The 21,346-nt window shown below is 37.2% G+C and overlaps 1 protein-coding gene across 1 annotated transcript in view; it reads right to left on the bottom strand.

Moving 5' to 3' along the window:
- The window catches only part of csmd3a (CUB and Sushi multiple domains 3a), a gene marked incomplete at its 5' end in the record, with an annotated part of 185,252 nt that overhangs the window by 33,263 nt on the left and 130,643 nt on the right, over positions 1-21,346 (bottom strand). Inside the window, 9 exons of the mRNA XM_079468986.1 lie at positions 1,308-1,481; positions 3,656-3,841; positions 5,567-5,740; positions 6,484-6,657; positions 9,165-9,338; positions 12,012-12,206; positions 15,335-15,520; positions 18,225-18,413; positions 19,114-19,272. Coding sequence (XP_079325112.1) covers positions 1,308-1,481; positions 3,656-3,841; positions 5,567-5,740; positions 6,484-6,657; positions 9,165-9,338; positions 12,012-12,206; positions 15,335-15,520; positions 18,225-18,413; positions 19,114-19,272 — 1,611 coding nt within the window. The remainder of the gene's footprint in view (positions 1-1,307; positions 1,482-3,655; positions 3,842-5,566; positions 5,741-6,483; positions 6,658-9,164; positions 9,339-12,011; positions 12,207-15,334; positions 15,521-18,224; positions 18,414-19,113; positions 19,273-21,346) is intronic.

Below are 21,346 nucleotides of genomic sequence, written 5' to 3'. Positions count from 1 at the left end.
TATGTAGAGAGACCTATAGAGATACCATAGAAAGACGTATACACTGTATATAGAGAGACCTACAGACAGAGGTATAGAGTGAGACCCTACAGAAATAACTATAAAGAGAGACCTATAGACAGATATATAGTAGATGGTCAGAGAGAGAGAACTATAGAGAGAGCACTATAGACAGAGCTGTGAACTGTATATAGAGACGTATGGACAGAGCTCGAGGTAAAGAGAAATGCCTATAGAGAGAGATTAAAAGCGAGTGGGCTACGGAGAGAGAGAAGAGAATAAAGGAGGACTGTCAGACAGCAGTCCCCGATCATGCTGTTTTGGGGTCATTGCTGGCAGTGAATGCAGAGCAGCACACAAACGCACAGACCGTTTCTTACCGATGCCATTCAGACACTTTCTATTTTGGTTTTACTTCACACAAATTCAAACACTTTTTGTGGTCTTTAGGTTTGACTTATTCTGCACGTTAGCTGCGGTTAACAGTACTGCGCATGACTTTAATGATTATATTAAACAAACGTTTATCATTAACTTATCCTCACGATGATCCGAATGATTCAATAATTCCCATTTTTCGCGAACGTTTTATTTAAAGTAATAAAATAAACCTGTGCACGATGTGATTGAATTTAAAAGACAGAGGAACATAATGGCTCAGCGTGTCACTAACTGTTTTACACACACACAGATGTCAATATTCATCCGAACTTCATGAAGTTAATGTTAGACTGACACACAATGAGAAGAAAATAAGATGAACTTCACTCAACACCGGGTTTATTCAATTGTACAAATTCTCTTTCAAATTGTCACACTGGGCCTTAGTAGCAAATGTAGATAAAAGACCTTAAAGCAACAGTTCTGAATGTACAGTAAGCCATTCTTTTATAATAGACCATGATTTTATCACAAGCGTTCTTTAGGCACGAGTCACAGAAGGCTTAAAACATCTTTAAAGGGATAGTTCACCCAAAAATAAATATTCTGTCATCATTTATTAATTCTCATGTCATCACAAACCTGTACGACTTTCTTTCCTCCGCAGAAAACTAAAAAATCTATTTTGAAGAAAGTTGGCAACCAAACATCAATGAACCCCCATTGACTTTAACTGTATAACACAAAACCACTGAGACATTTCTCAAAATATCTGCGTTCCACAGAATGAGGAGTCATACACAGGTTTTGACTGACGTAAGGATCAATAAAATACTTTTTATTTGATATAAAATGTCTTATGCTTTAAGCATCATCGCGGTCACAGGTGTGTGAGGGACTTTTGGGATATTGGAGGTTGGTCTTACCTGAGCAGTGGGGTTGAGAGCCACTCCATTGGCCGTTCAGCTGACAGCTGCGGGTGGAATCACCAATCAAAATTCTGTCATCTGAGCACCTGTAGTGGACGGTGGAACCGAAGGTGAACTTATCGCCGATCACAACCGCGTGAGGAGGGGATCCGGGGTGACCGCAGGCGACCTCTGCAGAACAAAAACATTAGACGACAACCATTTCATACTGAGGACGTTTATCGTATCAACAAGTTTTGCAAATGGGATAGTAGGTCAACTCGTCTTTTTCCTATTTCCTTTTCTAATTGGTATGTAAAATATAACCTGATGACAAGTTTGTGAATGATAGCGTGGACATATTCTGTGTGGGTCTGAAGATGCCACACAACACAAGTGCAGCGTGGGTGAATTTCAGCAGAGTGGCGCTTCATCGTACAAGAAAGGTACAAAATAGCAGAGAATATATTTATGCATTTATTTGCTTTAAAACACCACTTCACTTTAGCACAGAAACTACAATCTTCACAACAAGACAATTACAGATGGACATACACTACCGGTCAAGAGTTTTCGGACACTTGAGTGCAATATTTCTCATTATTTAATGTTTAATGTTTAATGTTTTGATCTCACAGTGTATTCTATAATGTCTGAAACTAGTTAAGTAGTTATATATATATATATATATATATATATATATATATATATATATATATATATATATATGATTTTGCAATAAAAAGTGTTTTGAAATTGATGAATGATGAGGAAAGAGAATAGAGGGGAACTACATTAATATTGTTTACAAAGCATCTCAGGGTGAAATGACAAGAAAACATTTCTGCAAATTCTAGTCAAAAGGTGAATACACTTAAGATGGTCAAATATAAGACGTTTAAGCAACTTTAAAAGAAAGAAATGTTGCCATTATCATTTTTTATTTTCATAACTATAGTGAATATGTTTAGACTTGAAACTTGAGAACTAAAAACAAATCTATGTTTTCATAACCATTTTATAAGAAATACATTTATATTTGGCATCGTTATATTTTTGTTTATTTTAAATTCTCCATCACGTATAAATTGCATTGGATAAAGGCGTCTCCTAAATAAATAAATGTCATGTAAATGTATACAGATTAAACTTTCAATAAAATGACCCTAAACTTTGAAACGGTAGTGTGTTCGTATGTACTGTATTTATACTGTAACACAGTAAAACTATAGTAAAAAAAGTCAAATTGATATATATTATAAAGGCAATATTATAAAGTGAACATTGCACGGTAGACATATGCAGAAAATGCAGGAATTTGTAAATTTTTTACTAAAACACGTATTTTAATATCAAATTATAAAATGCTTCATGTTTTAGTTAAGAAGCACTGGAACAAATTGAAGTTGCTCATTTAAATGAAGCTTTTCCTATGGTAATAGCAGGAAAAACAGCAGTGCAATCGTTGTGATCAGATTCTATTAACATCTCGACTCTTTAGCAAAACTTGACAGCCAAAACACAATCATCACGATATAAACAACGCCGCTTAATTTCACAACAAACTGAATATAAACGGATCTGCAATTTCAGATACTAAACAACCTTTAGTATAATTATACAGACCTTCTTAAAAACAAACTACTCCATTAAGAAAACGTCTTGCATACATCTTCAAACCTTAAACCTGAACGTGAATTCATCTTAAGATGTACGACATCACCTCTCATGTGCAGCACACACGAGCGCCTCCATTCAACTGAGATAAGCTTCTTTGCATGTCCGCTTTCTGATGTTTACTTTCTTTTGAATTAGAAATGCACCTGAATTACAAAGCGGTGTTTAAAACTTTAATAGCATTCATCAGACTCAAAGGCCGAAGCCGCTTATTAAAATTTCCAGCTTAAAAGCAGCAAGTGGCCTCCGTCGGCTAAGTAAAGTGAAGAATCGCCTGGCGTACACCTGAGGAGACCAAAAACAAGACTAATAAACAGTCGGCAGGATTCTTCGCTTTCCCTCGGGCAGAATCCAGAAAACTGACAGGAAACAGTCAAACTCGGGTTTGATGCAATTACACAGACGGCGAAACAAGAGGCAATTACACCTCTCGCAAATGAACCTGCCTGACAATCCCCAGCATTAGTCTCCCTTGACCTCCCTTGAACACTTTCCGGTCTTGCCAACCACAGAAAAGGTGCATTAAACTCCCCGCCGTCAACTGCTGAACGTCTCAAAACCATGAAGACGTTCATAGACAGTGAAGACTTCATCACAACGATTCTGCACTGTGACATTTCCCATCGCCTATTAAAGACGCCAGTGATAAAAAATACAAATAAAAAGAAATGTGCGAGGAGGGGACGTACCCAGGCACTCCGGTAATGGCTTGTCCCAGTAACCCACCGGCTGGCAGGTTAAAACGGATGACCCGAAGAGGAAATAGCCGGGATTGCAATCGTAGGACACCACGGTTCCAAAAGTGAAGTTACCGTACTCGATTTTACTCTTTCTGATGGAGTTAGCTGGAATTCCAGGATCAGTGCAGTTCATGACTGTAAAAAAAGACAAAAACACAAAATTCGATCTACAGTACAATGCCATCTCCAAACAATTCAGAAAATAAACTAGAATATATTCTAATGTGATTCGATTCATACTGTTAATATTACAGCCTTAAAAAAAGGTGCTTCTTAGATGCCATAGAACCTTTCTGATCTTTGTGGTAAACAAAAGGTTCTTAAGATGAAGAAAAGGAAGAAAGAGATGACTCTTTAAAGAACCTTCGACTAAATGGTTCTTTGTGGAATTCTTTAAAGAACCTTCGACTAAATGGTTCTTTAACATCCCAAGAACATTTCAGTTTCACAAAAAAAAAGCTACTTTAGGTTATCGAACGCAAGAAAGAAACCTTTGAATAAATGGTTCTTTGGGAAATAGAAAATGGTTCTTCTATGACATCGCAACAGAGAAACACTGTTCAGTGGTGGTATTGATGTAGAAAAGGCAACTTCAGTTTTCGTGAGACACGGATATGCGTGTACTCACTTTGCATCATCGGTATTTGACATATCTCCTTAAATAATAATTTCCTTGTTTGAGAAGCTCATACAATTCAACAGTAGCCTTGAACACACTAAGAACGTCTCATTACTCTTATCATTCTTGTAAATATGTTGAAAATTCTCGCGTCACAACCCGAGTTACAGTCCTTCTATACAAAACATACCTCTCCCGATGCTTACGGTTGCATTTAACATATTAGTAAATTGAACTATTTCATTGTACAATAAAGAACAGTCTAACATCTTTTGCATTTCATGGAAGAGAGAACGTGAATAAATGACGACCGAATGTATGAACCATTCCTTTAAATTCTCAGTAAAATGCTGGCAAATGTGGAAGCATTACATTTCCAATCTTAAGATATTTTCAAGGAAACCAGGTGTGACGCGACGAGGTTCCAGTCAGAAAGTAATTTGTTTGTTCGTTCTGAAGGCAAAACTCTCAAGAACACAACCTGCGCACGGAACACATTTAATGTCTAAAAACAGATTTCCATCATGTCTCTCATATCCCTGCGTACGCTTTTCCTCCCACGTTATTTACAATCAAGTCAATGTTTCATGTGTGTTTTATATACTGAATAAAGGTGGATAAAACGCACAATAACGTGTCCTCAAGTAGCAAAATAAACCCAGACAGGGTGATTGTGACCCAGACGCAAAGCTTTATATCTTGCTCATAATCAAATATATTAATATTAACGTTTTAGACCAACATTTCTGAAGTGCTTTCATTCAAATTTGTTTGTTCTACGTGTAAGATTTCTGCGCATCTTTCTCAGAAGAAACGAAAGATGCGCAAAAGTTTCCATTAATCTCATTGATATCTAGAAGAAATAACTGAGATCTGATCTGTGAGTTTTGTGATCTGTGAAGTCTGATCACCGATCGGCCGAACATCAGTATTGATCATTTCATCTATTTTGCTGTGAGAATGAGCCCCTACAGACGTCCCTCAGAGACCCTCATAATAACGCCGCTTACAAATCAGAGATAAGACTCTAAATATACATCTCATCTTGTGATTCGCCGGGCTAAACTGTTGCTCTTTAGATTACGACTGAATGAGTTTCTGCTGGCTGAAAGGCCAGAGGGCTCCGAGCTGAAATTGGCCATTGGCTTTTTTCAACGGCAGCAGAAATAAACTCATTTCCATCACTGCCACAGAGCTTAACTTTAACTCTAATGAGAAAACATCTCTTCGGGGGTTCGCACCTCTGCATGTGGGTGGCTGCTGACTCCACTGACGGTCGGCCTGACACTGCGCTTGAGACGGACCTTCCAACATGTAACCGTTATTACAGGTGAAGGTCACCGCGTCGTTGAGGTTGAAGCCATCTCCAATGGTACGGCCGTAGATAGGACTGCCCGGGTGACCGCAACTCACCGCTGAAACCCCCAAAAATGAATATTATTACTGTTGTTTACAGTAAGAGTCAAAGTGTTTGGACTAGGGTTGCATGACACTGAAGAAAAATGTGATATGATACTGTAACTTGCTAAATACTGTAATATAATATGATATCCGACACTATGATATAATGCATATAATGATTTATCCAAAGCAAATGACAAATGAGAGAACATTTTAGTCTGTACATTTTCTGTTATCACAATCAACTTCATGAAATTAATTCTTTGCTGTTTTGAAAAATCTAAATTCGTACGTGGGCACAATTTATATCTCTTTAAAGGAGTAGTTCAGGAGTAATGCAACTTCTGTCATCATTTCCATTTCGAAGGTGAACCACTCCTTTAAAAAACAAATCTTTCACTTATTCGTGGTCTTTTAAATATAAACATTGTACATTTAGTCAAGTGTGTCTGAAACTTTGACTGGCAGTAAGACATTTATCAAGACCTATTTCTTCATCTTGGTAAGATTAATCTTTAATTCTGGATGAGAAAAAAACTAAAACTCGCCAGCAAATATCTAAGGACCTTAACACTGTGGAAACACACACAGTCAAGTGATGCTGCTGTTTTCATCTCAAATATTTCATAGGTAATGATGAGATTTACAGTTCTAATGATGTTTGTCTCATGTTTCTCATTGGCTTATCTCTTGGCTGTACAGTATACCAAACTTTACCCACAATGCTTTGTCCTCCTCGTAGGCAGGATGAACTTACACACGCAGGACGGGAGCTGGCCTGACCAGTTGTGATCCTGTTGGCAGATGCGCACGGAGGAACCGATGAGCCGGAAACCAGGATTACATTGATAAACCACCGTATCCCTGTAGCCGAAGTTCTCCCCGATCACCTGACCGTTCACAATCTTTTCTGGAACACCACAGTGACCAGCTGAGGGAGGAACATGAGAAAATGTCATCAAAAATCATCGACGCGGGATTTAAAAAACGACATATCTACATGTTCCTGGATGGATATTCTTCTAAAAGCAAAAAATCTGATTGACAACGTTTATACATGTGCACCAATAATGCCATTATAGGACATGTTTACATGACATGAGCAAACCTCTTCCCCCCTGTTTACATGCAGTTGGCGTGTGATAAATGCAGAAATTGTATGAAAACGTTTGTGTACGTGTCTGTATGAAGATAAGGAGCTGACTGCTGGCAGCGAGTTGTGTTGATGGTAAAACTTTACACTGTCATGTTTACCAGAGCAGCATAAATGCGATTAAGGTGTTTACATGCCGTCTTATTGCGATTAAAACGCCACGTTTACTACTTCGATATCGACTTGTAAACGTAGTCATTGTGCTGTTCGACTTTTAGAGGACTGAGAATTGAGAAACATTTCTTATGCAGAATTTTATTGTTAACTTTTAATATTAAGGCTTTTAAAGATATGGTGCATACAATATGCTTCACAAACAATCTAAATCCAATGTGAGCGTTTGGGATAAAGACGGAACAAACGAAAACAAACAATACACAATTTCAAACTGTTTCTCATTTATCATGGGACTCTGAAACGTATCTTACTCGTGTATCATGTCGTGCAATATGATGTATAGATGTATTGATCAACCTCCTGCAAAAAACAAACATTTACAAAATATGAATACCTGCGAAAGTGTTTTGGAGAATCTCAATGTGGACAAAGGAATTTACATCATAGTCCGACCGGGTGATGATGTGATGAATGACAAAGAAAGACCATAAATCAAAAGCTGTCAGTGGTTTTCTCTGTTTTGATTGATGATGAAACTCAACAGAAGTCTGCACACTTCACAGAGCACGCCGTGCGCTCAAATAATGCACAAATCATTTCTTTACCTCCTTCCCATTCCACAAAACCCACTTCATTTCCGGATACGGTGGTTGGAGCTGAAATTATTCTATTACATGAAGACACTCGCGCAATTGCCGATCAGGGGAACTTGATGGAGAAACGTGAAGATCCACCAAGATTTCTTTCTCTGTTTGAAAAGCTACCAGCTGAAACCGGCCCAAAGTGCTCGACTGATCTCAGAGACTTACAGGTTTTGATGGTTTTCGATGGTTATTAAAAATAATTATTAATTGCTTTCTCAACCTTTATATCTATTCACATTTCATGAATATTTTATTATAAAGATCTTGTGTCTGCAGTATGATGTCTATGATGTACAATGCTGTCTACAGTATTGCTTGTAATTGTTATAAAGTAAACATCTGATAAGTATTTATACATTTTTATGACTTTATTGATTTTGTCAGCCAGCACCAGCTTGTACAATCATTTTCATAAAACTTTGAGTGCCCCAAAATATTCTTCTAAGGATGATATTAAGCTTGAATTTGGGTACAAATATACAACATTTGGAACAAAAATCTCTATAATCCAAATACCTTTTACACATACTGTATGCTCAAATACACTGCAACAAATGAATGATTATAGTTTAATAATCACGCAAACAAATAATTAAAACATGTTTTTAATAAAAATATATATATTGTGCAATCCAATGAATATCAATCAAACAGCAGTTGGTTTGTTTTGAATAAGTAATAATAACTAAAAGAAATAAAACTGTTTTTGCAAATGTTCAAATATAAATATTTATTAATTTAAATAAATCTAATGTTAAGTGGTAAAATGTATTTTAAATATATTTTTCTTACTACATTGGCAGATAATTCTTCTTGTAACCTTATAGAGAGATATAAAATACATTTTATATTATTGTTCTGAAAACAAAACTTAATATCTTAAGTCTAAAGTAAATGCATCTTGATTTAAACTCAATTATAGAGAAACAAGACAAAAAAAAAGAAAGAAATAGTAAGATCAGATATTTGCAGATGTAGTCAACAAATTCTGCATTATTTATTAATACTTGATATGTATATATTAATATTCTTAGCTTCATATACGGTGGTAGTGTAACTGAGACCAGTTTTACTACATATGCATTCTTGTTCTTTTGTTGCACAATTTGCTTCTATTGTTTTCCCCTACTTTGTAAGTTGCTTAGGATAAAAGCGTCTACTAAATGACTAATGTAAAACTATTCAAATATGTCTCTGGCTTTGTCTTTCCCTTTTACTGAGTTTATCACAAGGCATTGTGGGATTGCTTTCCCTATGACTATATCTTAGAATTTGGCAAAAGATGTCTTAGAAGGCAGCATCATTTGTCTTCATCATTTGTGCACCTATAAAGGCAGCCCGGTATTGAAACACAGCCTTTGTGTGTGTGTGATATTGAAGCTGTCTATAGTTACTGTTGCCATAGAAATACACATTATTAAATGCCACAGATCCTTTTAGGATCCCATCTATGCTTAAAGGTTACGCTGATGGTAATGCCTAACAGGTGTGATGTTCAGATAGAGAAGAGGTTTGTTGTGTTACCCAGACAATGCGTTTCCGTCCCACTCCAAAGACCCGAAGCCAGACATTCCCGTACAGTGGAGCCCACCAGAATGTAGCCCGAGTTGCAGGTGAAAATGGCCGTGGCTCCAAAGGTCGTCTGCGTTCCAATTTTCTTTCCATTAGGAGGAGTGGGCAGCTCTCCGCACGAAATAACTGCGGTAAGAGGCAATAGAGAGCACGGAATGAATCGGCACGCATCTCAGAGTCAAAATGTGCTGTGATTTACCCCCAATTTGTAAGCCTCCCCCCCCACCCAAAAAAAACACACACAAGAAACAAACACCACAATATCTAACACGAAACAAATATAAGACGAATGGCTGTATGTCTTTTCTTGCGGTTAAGACCCACACTTCAAATCTTTTAAATGCTTTACTTATCCAATGTTGAGGAGTAACTAATATTTCAAGTAAGGGATGAACTGATACTAAATTTCTCCACCGATAGGAGAGACGTTCATCAAAGTGATATCTGCCGATGCTGATTCTGAAGATCAATTAATATTGCTTTATTTTCTGAATGTGATTAATTCATATTCAGCCCTGATCAATTCAGTAAATTTACATCAGTAGTGTAATTTGTATTTGTTTTCATCATAAACAGACAATGAATTGACCAATTTGGTAAGTTGTCGGCCATATTGGGCAGGGCATGGAATGTGGGGGCTGGGTTTCTCTGGGGGAAAAAAGCACATTTCTCTACTTGATTTCAAAGGTTTATGTGCAAACAACTCCTGTCACATTTTTATTATCAGACAATTATGTACAAGGATATTTAATGATTAAAGCACCCAGAAAAAAAGTTTGTTTACACATAATATATCTCTGTGCACTTCCTCCTGGAGAAGGAATGTGCATGTATATATTTGTTTTTATATATAATTTAATTTTACATAAACACTTATTCATTATTAATATATATATATATATATATATTAGATTATGTTAACATAAACTTATCCAGGATGCGATTAATGGCGATTAATCATTGAAAAGCCCTTATTATTCATTGTCATAAATTTTTGGAAAACTTGCCCCCGTCAAGCACTGAAATTGAATTACAAATATAAACCTTATTTTGCTTTACAATAAATAACGTAGCCTCCTGTGTTTAAGGGGACAGTCTTAGTCTACCCAATATTGCATCAACACTGATGTATGATTTAGCACTCGATGCGGTGTCTATTTTTATAATATTGGCACGAGTAAATTAAAATCATCTGGAATATCAGATCAGACATTGTTTGAGGAAAACAAAAATATATATATTATATACAGTACGGGGTGCACACAGCGGGTTGCTCGTGTATTAAAAAATGCACGGCGGTTTCCAGCTGCTCATCATCTTTCCTCTGATTGTTGTTGTTTTTGTAAATTGCCACGGCGCTGAGTTCCCCCTCAGCAGCGCATTGATTCTGTCAGATGCCATCAGTCATAAAAGGCCTCTAATGTTTAGATTGTGAATCTCCTACGGGTGCATCTACACATTTATCACATCTGAAGCTAGAGCAAAACATTGAGAAGCAAACCATCTGAGGACAGCACCTGCCAATACACAACACATAATGACGTGTGTGCAGCGAACCCGATTTTTAAAGAACCCGAATAAAAGGGAACCTTTATTTATCTTTACACATCTTGAACAGATGGAATTTGTTATTGTGACACAACCGTATGTCTTTCTTTTTAACTTCTAGATGAGGACAGAAGGTGTGCGAGTCAACGAGTATTAAGAAAATAAAACCGGGTTCGTTTTCAGTCCATGTGTGATTGTGTTTTCAGGACTTTATCGACACCATGGCGCTCGTTCACCATAATATAAAAACTTCTCTCTTAACCCTGCTAAAAAAACAACAGAACCCCAATAGAAACCATTACAGATATTCTGATGGTTTCCATTAGAATACCCTTACAACCAAATAGCTTTTTCCACACTTCCTTTTTGTAGTGTGTTTTGGGCAATATTCCTATAGGATTTAACATCCCACCAATAGAATCCATCAAATACCAGTAGAAGCATTACAGTTTACATTAAAGCCAGTACAAATCCCTATAAAACCATCTTTAATGGTTTCTATTGTTATTTTCAGCAGGGATATTGTGCACAAAAAGGGATTTTGGGATGGTTATAATGGAAAAAGCTATTTGGTTGTAAGGATATTTTAAATGGAAACCATCAGAATTTCTGTAATGGTTTCTAAAGTTTTTTTCAGCAGGGATAACAAAAGAAACCATTGAATAGGTTGTAATGAATTTAATGGTTTTAAAGGATTTGTTTGGTTTTAATGGAAACTATAATGCTTCTACTGGTATGTGATGGAATCTATTGGTGGGATGTTTAATTCTACTGGAATTATGCCCAAAACACACTAGAAAGTGAGTTTTGTAATGGTTTTAATGGAAAAAGCTAATGGTTCATAATGGTATTTTAATGGAAACCAATACAACTGCTGAAATGGTTTCTATTGGGTTTCTATAGTTTTTTTCAGCAGGGATATTCCTTCCCAGAGTTATGACTTTTCTCTAATCAAACGAACAAAAAATAAACCACCTATCAGAATGCTATTCATAGATCTACTTTCAGAAAATAGATCTATAGCAGAAAATGTGTCCAGATGTCGTCTGGACCCGACAACGAGCGTCCGGTCGCTAGAGGCAGCCGAGCTGCTAATCCTTCACACGTCAGCGCTCAATTGACAAAATCATTAGTCTTGTTGTCTGGACCGGCTGACCTTAAGAGCGGGTCATCTTAACAAGGTCTGGGATTGCGTGTGCCATCTTTCCTACGCTGTTCATCTCCGAACAACAAATGAAGCGCATCACTTACTCTTGCAGCGAGGTCGCTCGTTTCTCCAGCTCCACGTGCCATTGGCCGTGCAGTGAATGTGGGCGGGGCCCAGTCGGTAGTAGCCCGGGTTACAGGCAAAGGCCACCTTGGTGCCGAATTCGTAACGAGAGCCATTTACAATCCTCCACTTGCCGTGATCCAGGGTGAAGGAGCCGATACTGGGACACACAACAACTGTGAAAAGAAACCAGGGCACATGTTCAACACTTCAAGGTTTCTTGCGACAAAAACAGTCATAATTTAATTTAAAGCAAGGCTTCGTTTATGAGAGGACCTGGGGGAGTCACCGCCTTCTCTGCCCGACCTAAAAATTCGACATGCAGCGTAGTTCACAATACATAGTGATATGGAAACGTATGTTAATATGTGAATGTGTTATCATAAACATAACTGAATGACTCATTTTTAGCAGCTTAGTATAAGGTCCTGGGGGCATGAGATCGAGAGAGAAGCGAGAGAAACGCTGTGATATTGTGGCACGACCAGGGGAGTGACAAGGGGGGAAGAACCCAATTGCAGGCAGCGGTTGACAAGAAACCAAACTTTTATTGACACGACAAAACAAAGAAACTCACGATGGAGTAAAACACGGACTGGACTAATAATATAAACTGAAAATAAACACTTCCCTCAGGGGGGATGAAACCAAGGAACAGGTATACAAGACTTACGGTAAAAGACAGGAACCAAACTTAATAACAATCACAACGCAATAAAGGGAACTGACAAGGTAACCATATCCACAAGGCAAAACAGTGAAACAGCAAACAAAGCAAGGCAAACAATACGCTAGATACAGGCAGTGTAAATACACTGTATAAACAGTACGACCAAGCACAGGACAATAGACACAAGGGCACTAAACAAGTGAGAGGTGTAGGTAATGAAACGCTGAAGGAAGAGAAACATGAGGCCGTCATGACATATTGCCCTGTTAGAATGATCCAACTGGCTCTGTTGTAAAACCTAGTGAGCATGCATGCACTTGATAGGCTCACTTATTATATATAGTATTAAATATAAATTAAATTATTGAATTTTCAATTATATTAAAACAATTCAATTATATACTGTGTATATAAAGTACATGAACTATAATATTTATTATAAATGTCCAAATTCAAGCCCGTAGGCAGGGGCGAACGAACCCCCCCTCACTGCCAAAGGTCCAGAATTTAAGTTGGTTTTTTTCATGTGATTATTGTCATCATTGCTTTAATCAATGCTTGCGACAAATTTCTGCGGTGCTGTTTCAAATTAATATGATTATTGTTGCAGGACGCGTGTGCGTATGTGTGTGTGTGCGTGTGTGTGGTCGTGTGTGCAGACAGAGAGAGTTCTTGCAATACACTTTTCAAAGCAACGTGAAGAATCATCGCCATATGAATGATGCGGGGGGAGGGGTTATATATATATAATTTTTTTTATTAAAAGGATTTATCCACTCAAAAGTCTACAACAGGGGTCCCCAAACTACGGCCCGTGGGCCGAATGTGGCCCGCCCACAGATTTGGACCGGTCCTCTGAACAATGCCTTATAGTGTGTTCACACCAAACGCGAATGAATGATTTACATGTTAAGTAATCACGCAAATTGAGCGTTTGCGTGATTCGCGCAAGTTGAAAAATCTGAACTTTGGCGAAAATTCGCGCCGCGTTAACCAATCAGGAGCTTGCTCTAGTAGGGCCGTGGGCGAGCGTCAGAAGTCCCTCCCATGGCGCGTATTCGCGTCGGTAAAAATTCATTTTTTAAATATAGGCCTACAGTTTCACTTATGTCTATATTTGGCTTTTAGACCCAAATTTCGCTAAGTTACTCACATGACATTGTAAATTCATTTGCGATAGAACTGACGCGCGAACCATCGGAAAATTTCAGAGACGACAGACAAAATTGCCAAGCGGTTGGGAAAGAGAAAGATTAATTAAATGCATAAGTAAATGTTTTGAATTTGAGTAGCACTAAACTATTAACTATTAATAAACTATTCTACCATTAGTAGGCATAATAAATACATTTCAAATCATAATAAAATCTCCACGATAATTCAAGTAGTACCTCCTGCTCATGTAGTTTTCTGTTACAAACCGACCAGGCCCCCCATTAAAGACAGGGAGAATTATGTGGCCCTTGCAGAAAAAAGTTTGGGGACCCCTGGTGTACAATATAATAGCGAAATTATAATTACAAAACATTGCAAACAGGCATTGACAGAGAGTCAAGAAATTATCATGAGAAGAATTATTATTAATATTTCAGAAAAAAGTCCAGTTGTTAGTGTGGTCTTTAAACTTGTGTTACATGAGGAAGCAATTTGACAACAATGCGATAAATATTTTAGGTGCATCAAAAAGCGTGCTGGTTAAGATACTAGCAGACAAGCTAATCCAGCAGAAATAATATACTAAATGAATCGTTATATTATAACCAAATACAGACCAGAAGTTAACTTGATGAAACTATCTATATAAATAGATTAAATATAATATGTAATACAATATTTAATAAAAAAGACAGACACACAAATATATAAAATGTAATATAAATTATATTAAATAAATGTATATTAAAACAATACTATATATTATATATATATATAAATTAATATTTAATATATATATATATATAGAGAGAGAGAGAGAGAGAGAGAGACAGAGACAGAGACAGAGACAGAGACAGAGACAGAGACAGAGACAGAGACAGAGACAGAGACAGAGACAGAGACAGAGAGAGAGAGAGAGAGAGAGAGAGAGAGAGAGAGAGAGAGAGAGAGAGAGAGAGAGTGACTGAGAGAGAGTGAGTGAGTGAGTGAGTGAGTGAGTGAGTGGGGAGTGAGTGAGTGGGGAGTGAGAGAGTGAGTTCATGAACCAGACTTCTCACAATCGAGATGAATTGCTTTCCTTTTACAATATGTAAAAATAACTGACACTATAAATTGCGATTTCAATAAAGTTTGGTCTTTACATGAAGTTAATTTGTCAATACTCTCCCTTCAAAGCAGAAAAAGCTCTTATTTGATATATTTTTACATGCACTGCTTCTCTTATCAGCATTTGCTGGTATTAAAGGAATTACACGTATTTGCTTTGCCATTTTGTGGGGATGGAATGGAATTTGGCCACAACAAAGTATTTTAAGAGGCAGCATAATTACGACGCTTATCTTCTGAAACAGGGCATCAGTGATGCATTAACTCGTTTAAAAGCTCATTACGTTTCCAAACAGCACCCCAATATGGTCAATGAAATCATTCAAAAGAGCTGCCGAAACAGCCTCACAATCTGTGGATTTCGTCCTTCACCTGTGCAGCGAGGGATTTTATTGTGGTTACTCCACGTGCCGTCAGCCTGGCACACAGCGCTGGTCACCTCTTTGGAGGACAGCCGGAAGCCATCGTTACAGAAATATGTGGCTCGTGTTCCTGAGGAATAATCAGCGGCCAGAACTCCTCCATTCACGGGAGCCACGGGTGCGCCGCAGGATACAGCTGTGAAAAGACACGCTGATGAGATCCACAAACTCGAAACAAGGAATCAAAAATGACATTCAAGACATGGTCTGTTCCTCACATTCAGCTTTCACATGAGGTCATGAAGAATGTTTTGAAGGACGCACTTACTTGGATCTTTAGTTTCTCATTTCCAACTTTTCCTTAAAATTCTGGAAGTGAAGAACGTTCACAAAGGCACATCTTACCATTACAAATATCAATTTTGACAAACGTTGTGATATACAATGTTCACGCTTATTTAAAAGTCCACGTAAACCTTCTTCTAAGGCTATTTGGTCTTCCTGATACAGCTGAAAGATGCCTTTGGATATTTTGGGGGAACGTAACAAGCAGAACATGCATCACAGGCTGAGGAATATAAAAGAGATAAACGCTGCTCGATGCAATAAATGTGAATGGAGATAATCCGATTTTTCCCCGAGAATTGCAAAATGCAATTTCTGATTTGCGCCGGAAGCTGAAGCGATCATTTGACAGCTGCTGAAATAAACAATGCACCGATTTTGTTTTACACACATTGTCCATTTCTTCTACTTTAGTATTGTTCATAAAATGAATAACGGACCACAACTGCAAATATATGCAGCAACTTAAGTAAATAAACATCGACATCATTTACATTTTTGGGAGGTATTTTTGTGGTTAAAATCTTTATTATGGAAAAACAATGCTTATGTGACAAATAAAATGATAAAAGATGAATCAATCCTCATTTTAACAGCAGAACTGTCATGGCGGCTTGAAGAAAAAATGTGTTCATACGGGTGTCAATGCTGCTGGTTTGCTTGAAAAATGGCAGCTTGTTACTATCAGAATCTACTTAACCTATCCACAAAAGCCAATTACAGGATAATTGAAGCGCGGCATTGATGCACACACACCTCGCCAAGTTTTCCGTCAGGTCAGGGAAGGGCAAGTCAATGCCATGGATTCAATTGCCAACGAGTGAACCCGGAATTAACCCTTTCCCTGCGGAGACCCGCATTTTGTTCCTGAATACCAGCAATGCTTTTCCAAAGTACGGACCGCTTGTCTCTACAGGTTCCTATATGCAGTACATCATATCACAGAAGTCATTTACTGGGAAAAATATAAAGCCCAGAAGCACTTTTTTGTTATCATGATCGTGTAAACAAAGCGGTAAATTATAAATCCTTTAAAAATATATATTTTTTACATTTTTTGGAATATTCTTTTACAGACGCAGTTTACTTAATGATATCATTCATCACTAAATCACTTTTGGTGAGACGCAACAACCTGACCATCAGTATTTGCATTTGTTTTGCATCTAAAAAAAGACAATAAATAAAGAAAATAAATACATTTACAGAAGTCAGGATAATATAAAAACATACTTATTTTACAAAAATAGGAGCAGTGAACTTTAGCTTTTGTCTTTAATTCGTGAAGGTTCTATCTTAATTTTCGCCTTATAGTTGACAGGTTATTATTTTCTAAAATGAAGCATAGTCAAAAACATTATTAAATCAAAGAAATGTACACGTTTGAGCTTGAACCGAAGCCTATTTCTCAAAGTCTGCAAATAATCGTACGTAAAATAAATGAATTGTATTACAACACAAGTACTGTAGACCAGAAACAGCCCACCTACATTCTGCACAGAAAGTCTTCAAATGTTGAAATGTGATCAGGCATCGCCAATGTGGCCAGGATGCTAGAAATGTGTAATGAAACATTTGGGAAAGGTGCAGCGGTTTCCTCAAAGCAACATCAATGTGGTGCTGAGAGATAATGGGATGTCCAATTATTGAGTGCTAAAAATCTCATCAACTCAAACCAACAAAACAATGGTGTTCTCATATAAAACTAATAACAGCGAAGCAAAAAGCAGGCGCTCATCCGGTGATATTCATTAGCAAAAACAAAGAGCCAGTTGGTCAATGTGGCTGGCACATGACAGCATATCCCAACAAAAATAATTCAATCCAAATAACACCTTACAAATACCAAACACGACTGAAACCTGTGCGGACATACTGCTAAACACAGTGTTTGGTTAATGTATTGTACCGAATAAGATCCAAGCGTTAAATTTAGATTGATAACAGATAAATGTCAATGTCATTGGTTCTTGAGTGTAGAAATTACAAATATAAAAAATATGCCAATTAAAATATATATTACTTAAATATGACTAATGTTATTAATGAAATATTACTTTTGTTTTTGGGGACCCTTTTGGGTGAACTAAGACAATATTTTTGGACCATTTTGAACCCCTTATAAAATAACTCGATATTAAAATACTATTAAATTAATTGTATGTGTCTTATTAAAAAAATAAGTCATTGGGACATCTTAAGGGTTAATAAATTGTTTGATTTATCAACAAACTATTAAAATGTTTTCTGGCCAAACTCTATTCTACTTTTAGTTCATTCTAGTGATTCAAAAACGAATTGGTTCCAGTGAGAAGAACTTTGCACAAACCCATCCGGGTTGTTTTTGTAACCTCTCCAGCACTTGTGAATAAGATCATTAAAATGAACGTCCTCCAATCCGCACCAATAAAAACTAGAAAACAAAGCTTAGATTGTTTCCAGCCAAGGTTAAAACACAACAGCGCTCTTTTAAACGACACCAGCAGTCAATCAATGACGTGTTTTATACAAACTCAAGATTCAAGAAATAGTAAAGAGGTAAATGAATTGAAAACCTTGACAGGCGGGCACAGACGAGTCCCAGGCCAGAAAACCCAACTCTGTTCTCCGGCAAACTGCCATATTTTTGCCAATGAGCCTGTAGCCGCGGTCGCAGGCCCAGCGGACGACACTGTTGGCGTGACCGCCCGTTTGACTGACCACGAAGCCGTGCTGAGGAGAGTCAGGTGTGCTGCAGTACATGGCTATAGATAAAACCACAAACTGTTAAACACTTACACATGATTCGTGTGACACAATATTTCTTTACTGTAATCCTGTCTTCGGGTCGCGTCAGAAAAAATGGCAGGACAAAAATAATAAAATATACAAAGCTTGCATAGCTTTTTCTGTATTACATTTAAGTTGTAATACATCGTTTCCTTCTAACCAAAAATCACAAACACACGTCACAGCTACAACACGTAGAAACTCAGCACACAACATAATGACTGTTTTAAACATCATGTATCTGCAAAAAAATACTATGTTTACGACACTTTTCCTATAGTACAACTATAGGATAATGATTGTCACAATGATAACAGATTAATCGAATAGAAATGGATAGAAAAAATGTATCTGTGGTAATGCAAATGGAAACCAATCTGCCAAACGGCAATGTTTACTATACTTTTACTTTAATAAAAGCATTGTAAATTTCCATAAAGGACAATCGCAAATACAGTGTTTAAAACAAGCCTCAAAACAACTCAAACACACTCAATACTTTGATCAAACAGCTGACTTCAGAAATCCAAGGGTACATACAGATACACAAACATTTGGACACAAACACGAGGACAAATGGACGTACACGAGGACGCTGGGATCATGGACGGGACAGACAGAACGTGACGAGAGACACACAGAAAACTAAAGGAATTACCGATCGGGGATACATACTTTGATACTCACCAACGTAAGTGATTCGGAAGCCTTTTTTATTGGTGCCGTGATCGGAGGACCAGCGTAAAAATAACTGGTGGCCCGTCGTGGTTATATTAAAGGGCACGCTGAGATCTCCGCTTAACACCGCCAGAGTCGGACTGTAAATATTGGGCCCTGCAAAAACAAAACGAAATTAGTCACGTAACTAGACATCACCGTTGGTTAGATTTTGGATATTGTCCAGGGTACGTCCATACTTTTTCTTCTATTTCTTCTTCAAAATTGTTTATAAAATCCAAAATTACATACGCATAGGGAGAACGGGGGACAGTTGCAATTGGGGACGGTTGAGAGTCGATGCATGTATTTTAAAAAGACTTTTAGAGGTACAACAAGTTACATTTGTATAAGCTATATTTTTGATAAACTGCCCTGGCCTTTTATAGAAATATTAACTTTCAACTTCCAAACAAAGTCAATGTTTCGTTGATTTCTAAGTGAAAGCTAACAAGTGTCAGAGTAATAAATAAATATATTTGTAAAAAATAAAAATAATTATTTTCTTTTTGTCTCAAACTGAAATATAAAGAATAACAAATCGTAACAACTCGTGTTGTCATTATTTTAAACTAAATTTACTCAAGTTACACGTAAGCTGTATGTGGAAAAATTATAAACTCAATGTAAAAAAAACACAAAAATATTACCAGAATACTATGCCTATGTAGACAAAATAAATTATTTGTAAAATATATATATATATATTTAAACAATATACTGCAACATACTAGTTCTGACAATGAATGTCAAATGCTATGCATATGAAAATATCATAAATAATTCAGTGCCATTATCTGGTTGGTACTTCAATGTTGTAGATGGCAGTCTTGCACCTGTTTAGCATTTTGTCTTAAAATCCAAAAGAGTTTTCAGACCTCCCTACACTCACATTTTGAGTGATTTATAGGTCAGGATAGAGAGAAAGAGAGAGAGACATAAGAACACTTTTATTTTAAAATATCAAGACAATATATAAATCTTATATTGTGAGAGCCAGGGTTGGGGTCGGTTGCACCATCTGCTCTTTTGCATTAAAATAAATACTGTAAATAACATGTCATGTACATCATCTTTAAAATTCTATGGTTAATCATCAGACAGATGTAAGCATACTACATTGTAGCTTAAGTTATATAAAAGTTTTGTTGGTCTAATCCAAATAGTCTCTTGGTAACAGAGAGAATTGCAGAAAGTGTTGGAACAGTCCTACAGCCGACCGGGGAGTTGAGGAAATACGTACCTCTGTTTACTACAGTTTTGAGACACAGAGGTCCACTGGGGGCGCTAAAGAGAAGAACTGCATTGGTCCGCTAGAGAATGCGTAACGATTTGCCTCGATTTTATTTATTGCAAACACTGACCAAAAACAGTATAAAAGCATTACAAACGGGTCGCCCTGAGTTCCGTGTCTTTTAAAGCCGTACGATATCGTTGTGTGAGCACAACAGGTTTTAATCGCTGCCGATCGCATTTCAGGAAAGCAACCAGTCATGTTTTATTAACGTGTACGTTCAAGGTTAGTTTGTGACGTACTCGGAGCGGGACAGCCAATGCTGTTTAACACCAAGTCACAAGTCACACGAGAGCCAATTGCATTTCACTGTCGATGCTGACTTAACGGTTCACACATTTTTTATTCCGTCACTGTGCAATAAACGTACACAAAAAACAACATCTGATTTAATTCAAAATCACTACACCCCAATATAATATAAAATGGTGTTGAAACTGTTATTGTTGTTGAAAACTTTGATACCGGGTTGCAATGGTACGTATTTTGTGGCGATGTAAAAAGTGTACAGAGGTACGTATTCCCTATGACACCTCTTTGTTGGAAACAGAGCTCCACAAATCAAACTTGAGTATCAGTGCTAAACATTCAGGAGACGCTGTCGTGAGAGGAAGAGAAAATGCGGCTCCTCGTTTTCAATTCCAGTGAGACTGTGGCGATGGCAGGAGCATTAATGAGCGTCCCATCACTGATGAGTTATAGGGTCATTTACTGATTGCAACCACTTAAATAATTAGCGGCTAATAACACTACGAATGTATCTCAGATTGTCTCGGCCGCTATCAAGAAACACTCCAGCATCTTTCAGCGGTTTGCACGTCTGCCGCTCCTTGATGAGATTGCGGGAAATATTTTTCAGTAATGGTCATAAGGCATAAAAAACCCCACTTTGTTATT

This window comes from Barbatula barbatula (genome assembly GCF_947034865.1).
Source record: "Barbatula barbatula genome assembly, chromosome: 12".
Lineage (NCBI taxonomy): Eukaryota > Metazoa > Chordata > Actinopteri > Cypriniformes > Nemacheilidae > Barbatula > Barbatula barbatula.
Note: the sequence above shows the minus strand (reverse complement) of the source record. Positions and strands in the feature narration are given on the sequence as shown.